The following is a 17,724-nucleotide window of genomic DNA, read 5'->3' on the forward strand; positions in this document are numbered from 1 at the left end:
GCTGTTCTCCCCAGATTATGGAGCACTTTGCAAATCTGGCCTCTAGTGGATTAGCATCCTTAATTGGTTTAGGACTAGACGTCATCCATCCTGGTTGAACAGACTTGATGGGGGTGGGATGGATTGGAAGGGGTAGAATCTAGGTGAAGAGAAGCTAAGGATGTCGGTTGGTAAGGGCCGGAGTAATGACGGGGTAGCTGTGGGGAGGGCCTTGCAGAAAACAACACTAGAACCCCTACAGGAAGTCTGAGAGGCCACCCTCCTTCCTGACTGAAGTTTCTAGAACCCAGAACATTAGTGAAGGTGTGGCCCGGGCCCAGCCCCGCCTCATCCTCTCCGGGCGGAAGTTTCAGGGCAGCTACCGGAAGTCTTGGTGAGGTGGGGCGGGGCCTGTGCAGCGGCACGGTGGGATCGATATGGCTACCGAGGGGGATGTGGAGCTGGAGTTGGAGACTGAGACCAGCGGCCCGGAGCGGCCTCCCGAGAAGCCACGGAAGCATGACAGCGGTGCGGCGGACCTGGAGCGAGTCACCGACTACGCGGAGGAGAAGGAGATCCAGAGTTCCAATTTGGAGACGGTGAGGTTGGCCGTGAGCGTGTCTGGGCGGGCTGATAGCGGAGGGGCCTCTCCGGTTCTAACTGGAAGCCCGGCTCCAGGACAGGGTCCCCATCCCGTTGGCGGGAGGAGGCAAGAGGGAAACCGTCACTGGAGCCCGCCGCTTGCGAAAGAGTTTGGTGGAGATTGTGTTTAAAGTGGACCTCACGTGCACAGAATTGAGTTAAACCTAGGCCTTGGTTCCTGATACACTCGTCGTCATGAATAGACCCTCCCTGACACGCTTATTAGCTTTTTAGATTATTGGGACTTGCGGGTGACAGAACGGTAAGTAGATGTTTTTCTCATAGGCCATGTCCGTCATTGGAGACAGACGGTCCCGGGAACAGAAAGCCAAACAGGAGCGGTAAGTCTGTGCGCACGGCCAGCCCTACAAGTTCCTCCCTTTTCCCCATACGAAAATAAAAGCCATTGTTAAGCCTTTGTACCTTGTACCGTTCTTCAACTCTGTCACCAGTATTTGCATATATAAGGTTTACAACCTTATTGGAAAGGCCTCCTCCCGCTGCCTGTGGTAAAAAAACTCCGAGGGGAGGGGAGGGGGATGTTAGGTGAGGGGTGAGAGTCATTTTGTATTTTCACTCAAAAGCATTTGTCAGGAGTCCTTTATTTGTAAGACACAGCAGGGAATGATCCTTCCGAGAGTTAACGGTGGAGGTAGAGAATGAGGACTAATGTACATGAATATTTGCAGGGAGAAGGAACTGGCCAAAGTCACCATTAAGAAGGAAGATCTGGAGCTGATAGTGAGTAGTAATGCCAAAATTAGTATATGGGCAGTTTACATTGCTTAACTGGGGTGGTTTACTGCAGCAAGAGTTAGCAATTTTGGTGGCATTTTAATGCTCCAGAAGAGACTTAGGTAACATCATTGATCCTTTTCCTACAGATGACAGAGATGGAGATCTCACGAGCAGCAGCAGAACGGAGCTTGAGGGAACACATGGGCAACGTGGTAGAGGCTCTTATTGCCCTAACCAACTGATTTGCGCTTTCTCAGACCCATTGACTGGATTATTTTATTCAATAAAGATTTAGCCTTTTTTTTTTTTTTTTTTTTTTGCAGTTCTATCATCTTGGATCAAATGCTATGTATATTATACTGTATTTTATTGCGGGAAATTTACATGTTGGAATATAACTGATTTTAAGCAGCTCCCTCCATCCCCCAGGCCTTAAATCATGTGAAGGATCAGTGTAGAATTGTACCTTCTGACCTCATGTTCAACCTGCAGATGCTAGGTGGCAGACTAGGCCCATTCATCTGACTAGTGACCTGAACTGAAATTAAGTTGGGTGCTTAACTGTTACCCAGCCACCCCATTCATAAGCGGCTGAGTTAGTATGTTTATATTTATTTTTTGAGTTAGAATTTAGGTACTGAGGTAACATGGTAAGTACAATAGAAGGTATTAAAGCTTAGGTTTTTTTTGTGGTTTTTAAGATTTTATTTATTCATGAGACACACAGAAAGAGAGAAAGAGACATAGGCAGAGGGAGAAGCAGGCTCCCTGCAGGGAGTCCGATGCAGGACTTGATCCCAGGACCCCAGGATCACCACCTGAGCCAAAGGCAGATGCTCAACCACTGAGCCACCCAGGTGCTCCAAAGCTCAGGTCTTATACAGAAGTAATCTAAAAAGACATTGATTTTTGGAGTTGATTTAACTGAACTCTAAACCACCACAACACTATACGTTCCATTTTTTATCCTGGAGAGAAGGCAATTTTACTTTTAAGTTGATCAACTTTGGCCAAGTCATCCTTGCTTGAATTTGTTTCCTCAATGTAAAATGATACAGACCTGATAGGTTGTTTAAAGAACCAAGGAGTTGGTGAATGTAAAAAGCTTGGCCAGTACCTGCCTCAGATTGGACACTCAAATAGCTATAAACATGTTCTTAAAAGAATTTCAATGTCTTATTCTCATTTTGGTTCTAGGATAATTTTTAGATTGTATCTTTCTGGCACACCCATAAGCTCATCTTTATAAGCTTATTATAGTAATTTATACTCATTTTAGGACATGAAGCATTTGTGAATGTTTCTTCTAGTGGGGCATTTAAAAATCATGAAAAGACCTTGGCCATCTCATTTTTGTACGTAACTGAGAAATAGTCTTCCCATTGATTAAATGTCATTCCTTATAACCCCTAGGACTCCTAGTGCTCTGCCATGTGCATGCATGGTGGTTATGTAGTAAATATTAAGTGAGAAACCACTGGATTTAGCTTGATGTTAGTTATTACATTGCAACTTGGAGGAATGCCTGGGTGGCTCAGTAGGTTGAGCATCTGCCTTCAGCTCAGATCATGATTCCAGGGTCCTGGGATATGAGTACCATATTGGGCTCCCTGCTCCGTGGAGAGCCTGCTTCTCCCTTTCCCTTTGCTCTTCCTCCATGCTCTCTCTCAAATCTAAAAAAAGAAAAAAAAAAAGTGAAACACTGTCCAACAATTCTCTGCTTCTATTTAATAGGTAGATTCTTGTCAGCCTGCACATTTTATTTCCAGTACCGTAAGAAACCTCTTGATATATGATTCTTTAAATAATATTATTTATGAGAGAGGGAGAGAGTGTGTGCACTCGAGCAGGAGGGAGGGGCACAGGGAGAGAGAATCTGAAGCCAACTATGAGCAGACCACAGAATGGGGCTCAGCCCCCTGACCACAAGATCACAACCTGAGCTGAAACCAAGAGTTGGACACTTAACCTACTGAGCCACCCAGGTGCCCTTGGTGTGTAATTCTTTAATTTGACACATACACATAAATAGATAAAAAAAATACGTTCACCTAGAAAAACTGACTCCAACCAAAAATGCAAAAACTGGTATCGGTGAGCTTAAATTTATTATAAAGTAGGGCCGTTCACTTACATGCCCATGTTTCTAACCCAAGCTAAGAGGCTGGAAAAAGAAACCTGAATAATCCCAAGTGAATTTGGGAAGGCAGAGCAGTAATGAAACCTACGATTTCTCAGAAATGGTTTTAAGTGGGGGGCCTCTGATCCTACCTGGATAGTGCTTTTCTGTGGGTTTCTCAGCATAAGTCCAAACCTCACTAAGCACCTTCAAAGACTGGATTGCCCAGTGTCCCAAGTATGGCAGTAGGTCCAACAAGCTGGATACAGGGGCCATGTAAATAATGGTAAAAGGAAATCAAAGACCAGATACTGAGACATCCCTATGTCTCACAGCTGGAAGAATAAATAGTTGAACTCTAAGTAGTTTTCCGCTTCTTGGCAGATGGCCGTTCAAATACATCTCGTACTCCAGCTGCCTTTTGTTTAAAGAACTTTGTGTTCTGGGCACTCTCTTGGCCCCATGCTGAGTCAAAAGAGGTGGTGTCCTGATCCACAAGGTGGGTGTATTTGGTACGACCAGAGCGCCCGAAGTTCTTGACCTGAAGGAAGGATAGATGCTGAGTTATACCACCAAAGATCATGTCCCAGCCCTTGATACATTACTTCTCTCATGTTCTTAAGGTACTCCATACCTGCATGACTTTGGGAAGAATGGTTTTGTTGAAGTGATCCTCCAGGGTAGGTGCACTGAAATCTCTCTTGTATACTTCTTCATCCTCATCCTATAGAAGAGAGTCTTATCAATCTTGTGGTTTTTATTTCCCATATATTTAAACCACAAATTTATTAAACTCTACAACAAGGGATACAAAGAATGAGGGTATTAAACCTATTCAAGAACTTAGATCTAGTTGAGATGATACTTTTTTCCCTTTGTGTTGTCTTTTTCCTTCCTAAACGTAGACACTTCCGGAAGGTTGGCTATATTCTCTCTGCACTCAGTATGTTCACTTAGTCCTATGACTTCCAACTCTGCAGAAGCATCTCAAATCTCATCCTGAATTTTCTATTGCCCATTATGTAACTTAACTTGGATATTCTGTTGGCACTTCGGACTCACATCTAAAGTGAAAATCATTTCCCTAACCTTTTCAAATCAGCCTCTTCCTGATTTAACTTCTGTTAATAGGACCAACATTTTCTCAATTACCCAGATTCAAAATTTGAGTAATCTTTATCCATAGTGAGTTGCCACTTATAAATTCTAATTCCCTGAGTTTTATAGTTTTTCCCTAGAATCAACCTTAACTATATTGCCACTAGACTGTTTCTAAAGCACACCTCATCCCTTTGCCTTGCTCAAATACTTCCAGTTGTTCCGTTTTGTTAAATTAGCACAACTCCTCTGTATAGTAGCCAAGGCCAAATGCCATCTAGCTTTAATCTACTTCTTGTCACTTCCCTTTACAGATGATGCTTTTTGCCTCCACTCCTAGTCCCTTTACCGAGAATGTCTTTGTACTACTGAAGTCAGAAAGTCTACACATCTTAAATGTCCCCTCCTTCATGTTATCCCTTCCCATCTTCTACAAAGTAAAACATTTCCCTCTTCAGAAATGCCACAGTGTTTTCACTCATCCTTATAGTATATATTTGCCTTGGTCCCATGTTTACATTGTAAGCCATCTGAAGTAAAAATTACATACCATCTAGCGGTGTCAAACTGCTGGTTGGTTTGGTTGGTAGATCATGAACTTTTTTTTTTTTTTTTTTTTTTTTGAGAGGGAGAGAAAGAGGCAGGGAGGGGGGGAGGGTAAAGAGAGAGAGAGAGAGAATCTCAAGCAGGTTCCACACCCAGAGCAGAGCCCAATGTGATGCTCAGTCTCACAACCCTGAGATCATGAACTGAGCCAAAATCAAGAGTTGAACACTCAACCAACTGAGCCACCCAGGTGCCCCTAGACCATGCAACTCTTAATCTCAGGGTTTCGAGTTCAAGCACCATACTGGGCACAGAGCCTCCTTAAGAACAAAACAAAAAAGACAGGTGCCTTGGTGGCACGGTTATTTAGTAGGAGATTGACTCTGGGTTTTGGCTCAGGTTGTGATCTCAGGGTTGTGAAATCAAGCCCCATGTTGGGCTCTGTGCTTAGTGTGGAGTCTGCTTAAAGTTCTTCCTCCCTCTCCCTCTGGTCCTCCTGCTTTAGAGAAAGAGAGCAAACACAAGCAGGAGGACCAGAGGGAGAGGAGAGGGAGGAAGAACTTTAAGCAGACTCCACACTATGCACGGAGCCCAACATGGGGCTTGATTTCAGTTTGCTCTCCTTCTCTAAAACAAATAAATCCCCACCTTAAAAAACCCCAAAAGCAGTAGTTCCCTTTCCACAGTAAATGCTCAAAAGGTTATTAATAAACTATAAAAATAACTATAAAGAACAGTTTCAAATGAGCATATTAGTAAACTATAATGTTATGATACAAATAACACATAGTGAAGGAATTAACACAATTTTGGAGTAGTCTCTACAGAAAGGTTTCAAAGGGAAGACAGTTTTTGTGAGATCTGCTTTTCTCCTTGTTAGAGGCGGAGTCCCTCATTTAATCTCAGAAGGTATTTTAATTTCACTCTCCTTGTCTAGATGAGGAGAATTCATGGAGAATGCGCACCAAGACTCTTACATAACCCTTTCCTTACATATCTTAGCCAGCAAGGCACTTCTTTCAGAAGCCTGTTAAGGCTGCTGAAACGTGTAGGCAATGATATTTTATGACTTTAAAGCAATAAAGAAATAATTCATAATCTCCAATGACTTGTCTAGAAAACTACATGAACAGAGACACTACTTAATAAGCAAACATTTCCGACTGAGTAGACTGCAACTGATTTTGGAGGCAAGTATGGAATCCTCCACTGAAGTTTAGATTTTACTGATATCTATAGTAAATGCCAAGAATCTAGCTGCAGTGGGGATATTTAAGGTTTGATATAGCATCTGAAAAAAATGGGTCTACTTTTGGTTCAAACTCCTATAGCATCAGGTAATAATTTAAGGAACCACATGTTATTAGAGTAATAAATGCAATCAATTCTTCCATTCCCTTTCCTGATATCTTTCCATTAAGGAATTAGCACTGGTATGATCTAAATAATTTGGAAGAAGTCCTCATCACTTTATACAAGGTTAACAGATGCTATTTTGACCTTGGTTTTCATGTAAAGAACAAAATCTTGATGGTATTACACATACTGGCTAGGTAATAAACTTTTTCTTTTCTTTTCTTTTTTTCTTTTTTTTTTTTTTTTGGTTAGTTGCTTTGTCAGCTCAGATCGAAGGGAATTAAATTTCAACCTCCCAAATATTTGCATAAGCAAAATTCCTCACTCAGCTATGAATAGTGATTATCTAATTAATTTTGGGAATTTAAGTAGTCTGTATCTATATACATAGATCACTATTTTAGTTCCTCAATTCTTCTATTACACATGATTTCCTCCTGATATCTGGGGCCTGAATGGAGAACAGTTGCTGCTACTTCTAAAATCGTGTTGTCAATGCTTTTTTCTATTGGATTTATATTCTTTAGAGGCAAAAAATAAATGAGAACACTGACCACTGGCAAGTAGAAATAACATTCCAGGACAGTTTATTCTTGGGGGGAGAAAAGAACTCAAAAGTTCCAAATTATTTCTATAGCCCAAACTTCCCATTCCCTTTTGACTCCTTACCATGAAGAAGGCACCCCGGTGATAATACTTCTGTAAGAACTTATATTTGCCCTTAACAGCTTTGTTGGTAATGACTTTGCCATTTGCCCGAAGCTCAGCTCGCCTCTCTTCCTCAGTCAGGTTTCGCATTCGTTCAATTTCTGCCTTCTCCTTCTCAAGCCTGTGTGGAGAACAAAACTATTAGTATTATTCCAGTTTCAGAGAGACTCAATTATTTGAACTTAATGCAGTCTCATCTTTCAAGCATTATTCACCTTCCTTAATTCTAGTCATTGCTTATTAGGAGTTAAGATTAGGAGCCCAACAAATAAAAAGGTGAAATGGTCTTATTGCAAACTTCCAATAGTCTTTATAAGGTTTGGACATATTATTACTACTTGATTTTGCAATGTTAGTAATTTTCCTTCCCTAAAAAGCCTACTTGGCTTTAAAAAAAACCCAGAATTTAACATAACTGTGTTAAGATTTTACTGGTATTTTTTAAAAATAATTGTGTATGTACATACATGACAAACCAAGGGTTACCATCATTAATTAGATTGCAGTGACTAACCCTTTTTGGGGGGACGGGAGCCATATATCCCTTTTCTCCAGAAAAATACAAATAGACATAACTTTGTATATGATTTTAAAGGGTACATGCACTCCTTGAAACCCAGGATAAAAATCTTAGAAACTGCAGGCTGAGGACAGAGTTTTCTATTCATGGTTTCCTTTTGTAACTTGGGATTACCCTCTCATTCCTAGTAACTTTTAAGAATGGGTGATGCAGCTCAGAAATGATTCTGCTCTAACAATACTGACTGTGGTAGATTATTTAAAGGCCACAAATTCTTCCCCTCACAACATGCATGCCCCTTTGCAGAAATGACATATGAGCCTCAAAAGACCTTGGCAGTTTCCACTTTTGTCCTCTTTGAATACTGCCATGAGGCTGTTTTATAAGGAAGCCGATCTAGCCTGCTGAAGAAGTGAGGCAGGTTAGCAATAACTATTGGACATGTGAATGAAGCTTTTTTGGACACTCTAGCCCAGTTAATTCTCCAGCTGGATCCAAGTGCATTAAGAGAGCCCAGGTGAAACCAGCAGAGGAACTGCTTAGCGAACTCCAAAACTGTGAGGAATAATCAACAGTTTCAAGTCACCAAATTTTGGGTTGGGTTTTTATGCAAGACTGGATAATTAATAACAGTAAATAACTTGTGTGTGCCTACTAGGAAACTACAGGAAGTATTCACTGGCACTCTATCAAGAGAAACACTGACAGAGTGTTTCTTTTCACTAATTTTATTAGAATAAGCCACATTACAATCATGAGAAACTCACTCAGTTGCAGGAACCCTAAAGAAAGCTAGAATGGAACTAACTCATGGTAGGTATTGAGCCTCAGAGTTACCCTAGTAGTAACCTGTCCCATTATTGATATTAAACTACAGGCCCATCTTATTACTCACGCTTCTCGATCTTCTCGGTCTCTCTTGATTCTCTTTAGCTCCCGAACTTTCCATGCCTCATATTCTTCCTCATCATTTTCATCATCAGTATTGAGAGCATCCAGTGCAGCCAAGGACCGCTTGTTCTCCTCCAGCTCTTTTTTGGTCTCCTCTTCTACAATCTGGGTAAAGAGAACATTTAACTGTTGGATCTCCTTATTTTCCTGACACACCTAAGTATACTCCTCCTTGCATGCAATCCTTACAGCCACTCCCCAGTACCTTGAGTGTGTACTTGCGCCTCTCCTCAGCCATGCGTTTTGCTTCCTGCTCCAGCTCCTTCTGTTTTAATGCTTCAGCCTCACGTTCTTGAACTGTTACTCGGTCCTTCCTGCAACAGAGAAGTCCTGTTAATTGCCCAAAGTCCTCAGAGTGGACCTCTTTGTCTTCTAACTTAAATCCCATCCAAATGAGACAAAGCCCAATAATCGCTGGCTCTATTATTTGCAAACAGCCAAAGTTGGGAGTCATCCTAGGTATTTAAAGCATTAAAATTCCATTCATCTTTGATAACTGCCTAAATAGCAAGAACCTTCTGGATTATAAATTTTAAGATTTCTTGCCATTAGAAAAGGACCAGGAATTCACTTTTCAAGTTTAATTTTGTGCCTTACAGGACTGTGGGGAGATTATATGCTCTTTAACTAAAAAGGGAGTTATAAGCACATAACTCAGGTTCTCTGTTAATACCAAGATATTCCTCAGCAAATATTCTGCATAGATAGGGAACTGGGCAGAAGACTTTCACTTACAGCTGACATTTCAGAAGAGCCTGAGAGAGAAAAAAAGGCTTCCATCTTCAGACGTGGAAAGTAGTAACTATGTGGAATCAGGCCTGGTTTGTGACATACTTACTTTCGAATGAAGACAGGTTTTAGGCGAGGCTCCATCTCATCTTCACTGTCTGTGTACTCTTCATACTCAGATTCTGATTCTGACTCCTCCCCAGAACGTCCCTCATCTTCCACCTCCATGACTTCCATCTCTTCATTTTTTCTCTCCTGTGCTCGCTGACGCATCATGCCACGGCGCCTCTCTATTTCCTGTCAAGTCATATGTCCAAGTCAGTCAGCCCAATGACCTGTGCTCTAAGGCAGCTTTTTATTTTCCCCTCATTGCTTTTAATAAATTCTGTTATAATTAAATACAACTTAGCATCATTTTATTTTTATTTATTTATTTATTTATTTATTTATTTTAATTTTTATTTATTTATGATAGTCACAGAGAGATAGAGAGAGAGGCAGAGACACAGGCAGAGGGAGAAGCAGGCTCCATGCACCGGGAGCCCGACGTGGGATTCGATCCCGGGTCTCCAGGATCTTGCCCTGGGCCAAAGGCAGGCGCCAAACCGCTGCGCCACCCAGGGATCCCCATCATTTTATTTTTAATTCTATCTCCAACAAACAGGTAACCACTGGATCAGGGTTCTGCCAAAGTATCAAGCTTGTGCCTTTGGGAACTCAACAAAGGAGAACAGGCCCCAATTTTTCTCGGACCCAGAAAGAACTTCTCATTTTCCCTTTTTATACCTCATCATCAATTTCTTCCTCTTCTTCTTCACTGCTATCCTCTCGTTCCATGCGCCATGCATCTCCTTCTACTTCTGAGTCACTTTCGCCTACCACTTCAGGTTCTACTATTTTCCGATGTCGAGCCAATCTGAAAAACAGCATCTTCAAGTATAACACCAATGTCACAAAAGTGAAAGAGCATCACCCACATTTCCTTAGTCTTAGAGCACCTGGAGGTTGTTTGCCTTTATTAATAGTGAAGTCTTGAGAGGGGGAAACTGAGGGACAGAAAAACGAAAATAATTCATGGGGCACTTGGGTGGCTCAGTGGTTGATTGTCTACTTTTGATTCAGCTTATGATCCCAGGGTCCTGGGATCGAGTCCTGCATCAGGCTCCCCACAGAGCCTGCTTCTCCCTCTGCCTATGTCTCTGCCTCTGTCCGTGTCTCTCAGGAATAAATAAAATCTTAAAAAAAAAAAAAAAATCAAAGCATGAGAGCAAATAGTTAGGTTGGACCTAAAATGTTCAATGTAAGCTGAAACATCATGAGGCACTGCAACAAACATATGGGTGCAATGGGATTGTTTTATAGCTCCAGGTAGTTCACAGTTTCAACATTAGATTACACTAGGTTTCTTTTCAGTGATATTATATCTTTGTGAAACTGGATTTTTGGTACCTGCTATATAAAAAGCAAGTACTACATGCAGATCAACATGGGACAGGATATGTGTGCCAGCGTCAATCTGATTTCAAGGTTTGAGAAACAGTGTCCAAGAGGCACACAAACCCCTACTAATAATTATAGTTATATAAGAATGAAATAAAAATGTTTTTTCTTTTATGTGTACTATATTTTTCAAATGGCTTCAAATGTTAAGACATTAATATTTATTGAATTATTTGGATCTACTTAATAAAATAAAGTAGACCTAGGGGCTCCTTGAGAAAATTCCTGAGACTGAATGAACTGTGAAAGTTTGGGATCTCTGGTCTGCACTGTAAGGTAATGTCTCAACATACAACATGAAATCCTTCATTGGGAAGCTCCCTTTCCTACATAAATCCATTCACTCACCATCAGGCCTTTTATCCTACTTCTTCAGTGTCATTTCCCCTCATTAGCCTTTAGGATAAATGAGTGGATTAAATCAATTTCTCTAATTTTAAGACCTCCTCCTCCCAACAAACCAACCAATGGTCTGTGTTTTCTATTCCTTTAGTTAACTAGGGCCTTTGGACCAGAGGTCCTGCTGTTTATTGGTTGCCACTTGCTGGTTGTATACCTTTGGTCATCTTATTTTCCTGACCCTTTGTGCCTTAGTTTCCTCATTTGTAAATTGGGATAATAATACATACCTCATAAAGTTATTGGCAGGATTACAAGAATTACTAAAGGTAGTTAGAATAGTGACTGGCATATAATGAGTACTGTCCAAGTATTAGCTATTATTGTTGTTGTTATTAACTAACCTGTAGGGGTATAGGTGTAAGGAAACAACCCTAGTCATTACCTCTCTTCCACATCTTCACTAATACGGTTCTGCAAACGCCGCAGTCGAGGGTCGCTGGATGAATCCTCCTCTTGTTCCTCAGGCTCTGCTTCTTGTTCTTTGGCTTTCTTAATGAACTGAAATTCTTCATCCTCCTCATCTGAGGACTCCATAGGGGCATAATCTGGCCTCTTTCCCGACACATAACGTTTTACCTTCACTTTCTCCATCGAAATCTCACCTGGGTGATAAACATAACTTATGTTTCAGTAGCCTCTTTCCCAATGTCCTTTGCAGGTAGAGCCCTATATTCCTGGTAAACAAAAGTTCAAGCAGGAGGAGATTGCCACTATCCAGCCATCTACTTATCTAATGGTGTTTTCCTGCCAAGGCCAAGTCATGGGAAAACATTCTTGCGAATACCAACACTAATGATAAAGAGGGCTAACTTGAGTATACTGAAATGGAGGAAGACAGGCTGACTACATCCGTCACAGATTCATGCTATTCCACCTCAGCTATACCCTTAAGAGTATAAATAAATAAGAGTATGAATAAATAAAAATCTTAAAAAAAAGATACAACAATCATTATGCTTAATGACAAATTGGAAGCATTCCTTTAAAAACCAGTGGGCATCTTTATGTTGTCCCTATCATACCTTCTAGTCAACATTTTATTATGATTCTAATTAGGGCAATAAGAAAAAGAGATAGGAGTGCCTAGGTAGCTCAGTCAGTTAATGCCTTCGGCTGAGGTCATGATCTCAGGGTCCTGGGATCAAGCCCTGCATTGGGCTCCCTGCTCAGTAGGGAGTCTGCTGCTCCCTCTCCATCTGGCTCATTCTCTCTCTCAAAATAAATAAAATCCTTTTTTTTTCTTTTAAGATTTTATTTATTTATTCATGAGAGACACAGAGAGAAAGGCTGAGACACAGGAAGACGGAGAAACAGGCTCCATGCAGGGAGCCGATGTGGGACTTGATACCGGGTCTCTGGGATCATGCCCTGAGCTAAAGGCAGATGTGTAACTGCTGAGCCACCTAGGCATCCCAAATAAATAAAATCTTAAAAAAAGAGATGTAATGATTGAAAAGGAAGAAACTGTCATAATTTGCAGACTATGCTTTTATGCAGAAAATACAAGAGAACAAACAGGCAAACTAAAAAAAAGAATTCAGGGAGAATGTACATTATCTACATAAATTAGAAAATAAAGTTTAAAAATACTATTTACAATAGTAACTAAACTACAAGATACCAAGGAATAAATTTAACAAATGATGTACAAGGCTTTTCAGAGGAAAATTATATAATTATATTGGAAGATACAAAAGTTCTAAATAAAGAGAGAAATATATCATATTTAAGAAAGAGAAGATGGCAACCGTGCCCAAGTTAATCAATAAATTCATGACCTATAATTTTAAGGCAATTCCATTAACTGTTGTTCCCAGGCTGATTCTAAAAATCACATGGAAGAATAGGACAAAAGAACCAAGACAATTCTGAAGAACAAGGTGAGGCTGAGGACTTAACACACCTCACCAAAGAAGATACACAGATGGCAAATAAACATATTCGTTTCAAGTCATATGTTGTCAAGGAAATGCAAAATAAAATGAGATACTACTGCATATGTATTAGAATAACCGAACGGAGCTCTGACAACACTAAATGCTAGAGAGAATGTGGAATAACAAGATCTCATTTGTTACTGGTGGGAATGCAAAATGGCACAGCCACTTTGGAGGACAGTTTGGTGGTCTCTTATAAAAGTAATCATACTCATACTATATGATCCAGTAACTGCACTCCTTGGTGTTTACCTAATGGTGTTGAAAACTAAAGTCCACACAAAAACTTGCACACTGATTATTTATTTTAGCTTTAGCTTCGTAACTGCCAAAACTTGGAAGGAACCAAGATGTTCCTTGCTAGGTGACTGGATAAACTATGGTATATTTAGATGATGGAATATTATTCAGTGCTAAACAGAAATGAGCTATCAAGCCATAATAAGACATAGATGAAATCTACAGACATATTACTAAGTGAAAGAAGCCAATCTGAAAAAGTTATATACCGTATGATTCCAAATACATGACATTCTGGAAAAGGCAAAACTATGAAGACAGTAAAAAGATCAGTGGTTGCCAAGGGTTGGGTTGGGGTAGGGATGAATAGGCAGGGCACAGGGGATTCTCAGGGCAGTAAAAATACTGTGATACCACAATAATGGATATACGTCAATATATATTTGTCTAAACCCACAGAATACACAATGCCAAGAGTGAACCTTAATGTAAACTATGGACTTTGGGTGATTATGATGTGTTAATGTAGGTTCATCAACTACAACAAATGTATTACTCTGGTGGAGGATGTTGATAATGGAGGAGGCTATGCATGTGTCAGAGCAGAGGGTATATGGGAAATGTAAACATAAAATTGATATAAAAAAATAAAAGTCTTGGGGTGCCCAGGTGGCTTAGTTGATTAAGCATCTGCCTTTGGCTCAGGTCATGACCTCTGGGTTCTGGGATGGAGCCCCACATCGAGCTCCCTGCTGGTCACTGCAAGAGAAGCCTGCTTCTCCTTTTCCCTCTGCTTCCTACCCTCCATGTTCTCTTACTCTCTCAAATAAATAAATAAATAAATAATATTTTAATAACAATAAAGTCTTAAAAAAAAAAGGTAGTGAGGTGGAGGAGGGTTTCTATATCAGATTGCGAGGCTTAGTTTAAACTTACAGTGATTAAAACAATATATTAATGACTCCGGGGTATATAGAGACCAAAGGAACAGAGTAGAGAGCAGACAAACCTATACACAGGAGCTTGGTATGTTACAGAAGTGACATTAAAAAGCAGTGGAGAATGGATGGGTTAGTCAAACAATGGAATTGTAAGGACAACTGGTTAATCATAAACAGAAAATTAGATTTCTGACACCACACCCACAAAAAAATTCCACATGGATTAAAGACCCACGTGTGAAAAAAAAATCTTAAAACACATCCCTCCTGGATTACAAGCTCCTTAAATTCGAATCTGTCTTGTGCAATTTTGTATTCAATCCTATTTAGGATATAGAAACACTGAGAAAATATTTATAATTGATCTCAGTATAGGGAAGGATTTATTAACACAATATACAAAACAACACAAGAGGGATGCCTGGGTGGCTCAGTGGTTGAGTGTCTGCCTTTGGCCCAGGGCGTGATCCTGGAGACCCGGGATCGAGTCCCACATCAGGCTCCCTGCATGGAGCCTGCTTCTCCCTCTGCCTGTGTCTGTCTCTGCCTCTCTCTCTCTGTGTCTCTCATGAATAAATAAATAAACTCTTAAAAAACAAAACAAAACAACACAAGCTATGAAAGATAAAATTGATAAATCCGAAAACACTAAAATTAAAAAGGCCTATGAAACAGAAAACTCCACAATTAAAGTGAAAAGACAAGACAAAGAACCAAAACAAAACAGGAAAAAGATATGAGAGATCTGGGATGTAGAAAAACTGTAGAAAATGGATAAATGACAGAAACAGCTAATTCTGAGAACACCTAGATAGCTGACAAATGCTTAGTCTCACTAGTAATCAGGGAAATGCAAATTAAAATAATGAGATATTTCATAATTCGATTGGACAAAATTTAAAAATCTGATACAACTAAGTGTGTGGATGAATATATGGGTAAATACAAACTCCTAATGCTCTTACAACCCACTGTGGAGAGCAACTGGAAATAGCTAGTTAGGTTGATGATGAACTTTTAGGAGTCTACCCTAGAGAAATTCTTACACAGTGCACTAAAGAGGCACATTTAAGAATGACAACTACAACAGGTGCCTGGTTAGCTCAGTTGGTGGAGCACACGACTCGATCTTGGGGTCATGAGTTTGATCCCCACGGTGGGTGTCAAGATCACTTTAAAAAAAAAAAAAGGCCAATTACAGCACTGTTTATAATAGAAAAAACAACACAACTGTCCCCCAGGAAGGAATAAACTGGTTCATTTATACAATACAATTTCTAAGTAGCTGAATGAATTAGCTCTTTATATATCAAAGGATATTTCTCAAAAGCCACCTTGAATTTAAAAAAAAGGCAAGTTGCACAAGATTAGGTACTGTTATGTTTAAAAAATAAAAAAGAGCTCATATTATTTTCCAAAATCCTTCCTGAAAAAAAGGGACTCTTTAGTCTAACCCCTTCCAAACATGTACAGTGTTCCTTCTATCTGCACTGGAATTCTATTGATCCTTTAAGGATCAGTTTATATGCCACCTTCTTCAAGAAGCTTTCCTAGATTACCTCAATCTGAAAAGATTATTCCTTCTCTACACTTACATACCGTTTGGTTTATATCACCTATGTGACAGGAATCACACTGCTTAGAATGTCTCGTTTTGCACGTCTCACACCTACAATATGAGTTTCTTTAGGTTAATTAAGGGCACTGCCTCACACAAGTGTGTATTCAACTTCATACAGTCACAGCGTTGGTTGAAAGGAATAAAAAGTTTAATAAGACACGGTTCCTGTCTCAAGGACGTTGAGTTTATGATGCAGTAGAGGGAGACAGACACTCTAGAGTTATAGAAGCGGCACAGACTGCTACGGATAACAAAAGAGGGACCGTATTCCGCACAACGCCTTGCAAAAGCAGGCATCTACTGTGTATACAGTCTAACTTAACAGTGGAGGCCAAAGGACGAGGGATGCTTGCTGTGAGAGCAGCCGCCGGGCGATAGGGACAAGATGAGATGGAAGTGGGTATTTTCCCCCTTAGGCAACGCGACCGGGTGCGAGTTTGATGGGAAAAGTCGAAGATATTTGGGGGCAGCGTCTTAAGGGTCGGTAGGGTTGGGGTGGTCTGTTGCGGTAGGTTTGCAGTACGCTGGGAAAGGAAGAGGTAAAATCCGACTGGAAACCGGCTCAGCACCGTACCTTTCTCATTGCGAACCGGGACGGCCCCCGCCGTAGACTGAATGGGCGGTTGTTTCATGAGTGCGCTTGGGACCGACATGTTGATGGCAGCCGCAGCGATTCCCGAAACTTCAGTGATTCCAAACAGTGAACCGCAACAACGTCAACGAAAAAAAAAAAAAGCCTCTTCTGGAAGCACTGGGCACGACCGCGCAACAGATAGAAACACCACCTACGTCTGATAGAAAAACCGGAAATATGCGACCAGAGGATTGTGGGATTGTGGGCGTGGACTCTGCTACTGCGCATGTTCCGAGGCCGCTCTGGCTTCCTCCGTCTCGCAGAGTTTGGACGTCGCTTCTGGCGGGAAATTGCTTCCCGTTGGGCTTTGCTGTTAAGATCCTGTGGCGAGGCAGGTCCGAATTACGGGTTTCTTTTGTGAGCTTTGTGTGAAGCTGAGGAAAATGAGATAGTGATGAATAAGGAATTGAGTGGATAGTGAAAGGCAGTTTGTCCAGACTCTTGAAAGCTCAGAATTGGAGTTTAATGAGAATAGAAGTCCTGATAATAGCCCCTGATTAGCTCAGTTGATGAGGCTGAGTGGGTTGTGGTGAGGTATTTTTTTCCTCACGTGAGGGCAGGTGTTGATGATTTACGCTATTGCCATGAAAAAAAGAAAAAAATCCCGTAAGGTGCCTGAAGCAATGAATGCCTGAAGTCAGAACGGTGTGCTTTTAGGCTTTCCAGTTTTTTTCAGTTTCTCAAGACCGTCTATTAAAACATTACTGGGTAGACATGACTTTTTACATAAGTGCATGAGTAATAATTAAGTACTTGCTGTGCTTAGCTCTTTAAGGAGTATAGAATATTGCTTAAAGGCTTGAATTTTATTTAGGAAGTATTCTAGGGCAATCAATTTACTAGCTGGATTTGTTAAAAAAAAAAATATATATATATATATTGGTTTATTGGAAGTCAGCATTTCACCACAGAAAGGATTTCCTAAGTGTTGTGATAGGGAGAGTTGGGACAGCATGAACAAAGCCTTGAGGTCTACAAATAGCACGGCATGTATCAAACACTGAAAAGTTTGATTTTGTTTGATTTTTGAGTCAAGGAGTGGTGAAAGTTTGGTGAGAACCAG

The 17,724-nt window shown here is 40.6% G+C and overlaps 3 protein-coding genes across 5 annotated transcripts in view; 2 read left to right on the forward strand and 1 right to left on the reverse strand.

Annotated features, from left to right (window-relative positions):
• Positions 1-93: 93 nt before the first annotated feature.
• HYPK (huntingtin interacting protein K) lies at positions 94-1,660 on the forward strand. Its single transcript, XM_025998617.2, has 4 exons — positions 94-578; positions 907-962; positions 1,311-1,362; positions 1,506-1,660. The coding sequence occupies exons 1-4, from the start codon at positions 417-419 to the stop codon at positions 1,599-1,601; spliced, it is 366 nt and encodes a 121-aa protein (XP_025854402.2). The 5' UTR covers positions 94-416; the 3' UTR covers positions 1,602-1,660.
• Positions 1,661-3,067: 1,407 nt separating this feature from the next.
• Positions 3,068-16,885, reverse strand: MFAP1 (microfibril associated protein 1). Its single transcript, XM_025998613.2, has 9 exons — positions 16,602-16,885; positions 11,671-11,890; positions 10,173-10,302; positions 9,496-9,683; positions 8,863-8,971; positions 8,602-8,762; positions 7,148-7,307; positions 4,113-4,202; positions 3,068-4,019 (listed from the first exon to the last, which is right to left on the reverse strand). Exons 1-9 carry the CDS (start codon positions 16,678-16,680, stop codon positions 3,837-3,839), a joined length of 1,320 nt encoding a protein of 439 aa, XP_025854398.1. The 5' UTR covers positions 16,681-16,885; the 3' UTR covers positions 3,068-3,836.
• WDR76 (WD repeat domain 76) overlaps positions 16,869-17,724 on the forward strand; it is a 60,151-nt gene continuing 59,295 nt past the window's right edge. The window contains exon 1 of one of the 3 annotated variants that reach the window (XM_072740695.1): positions 16,869-16,996. The gene's annotated coding sequence lies outside the window, so the exon portion shown is untranslated. The remainder of the gene's footprint in view (positions 16,997-17,724) is intronic. The other 2 variants (XM_072740696.1, XM_072740694.1) reach the window with 2 other exon arrangements.

Source organism: Vulpes vulpes, chromosome 15 (assembly GCF_048418805.1).
Source record: "Vulpes vulpes isolate BD-2025 chromosome 15, VulVul3, whole genome shotgun sequence".
Taxonomy (NCBI): domain Eukaryota; kingdom Metazoa; phylum Chordata; class Mammalia; order Carnivora; family Canidae; genus Vulpes; species Vulpes vulpes.

What these genes read in the sequence shown, in the direction of transcription:
- HYPK (XM_025998617.2), top strand. Translation starts at nt 417, where the DNA reads ATGGCTACCGAGGGGGATGTGGAGCTGGAGTTGGAGACTGAGACCAGC. An exon ending in CAGAAAGCCAAACAGGAGCG is followed by an intron (nt 963 to 1,310) that starts GTAAGTCTGTGC and finishes GAATATTTGCAG; the next exon opens with GGAGAAGGAACTGGCCAAAG. An exon ending in AGGAAGATCTGGAGCTGATA is followed by an intron (nt 1,363 to 1,505) that starts GTGAGTAGTAAT and finishes CTTTTCCTACAG; the next exon opens with ATGACAGAGATGGAGATCTC.
- MFAP1 (XM_025998613.2), bottom strand. Translation starts at nt 16,680, where the DNA reads ATGTCGGTCCCAAGCGCACTCATGAAACAACCGCCCATTCAGTCTACG. An exon ending in AGTGAAGATGTGGAAGAGAG is followed by an intron (nt 10,303 to 11,670) that starts GTAATGACTAGG and finishes GCTGTTTTTCAG; the next exon opens with ATTGGCTCGACATCGGAAAA. An exon ending in TTCTTCCCAAAGTCATGCAG is followed by an intron (nt 4,020 to 4,112) that starts GTATGGAGTACC and finishes TCCTTCCTTCAG; the next exon opens with GTCAAGAACTTCGGGCGCTC.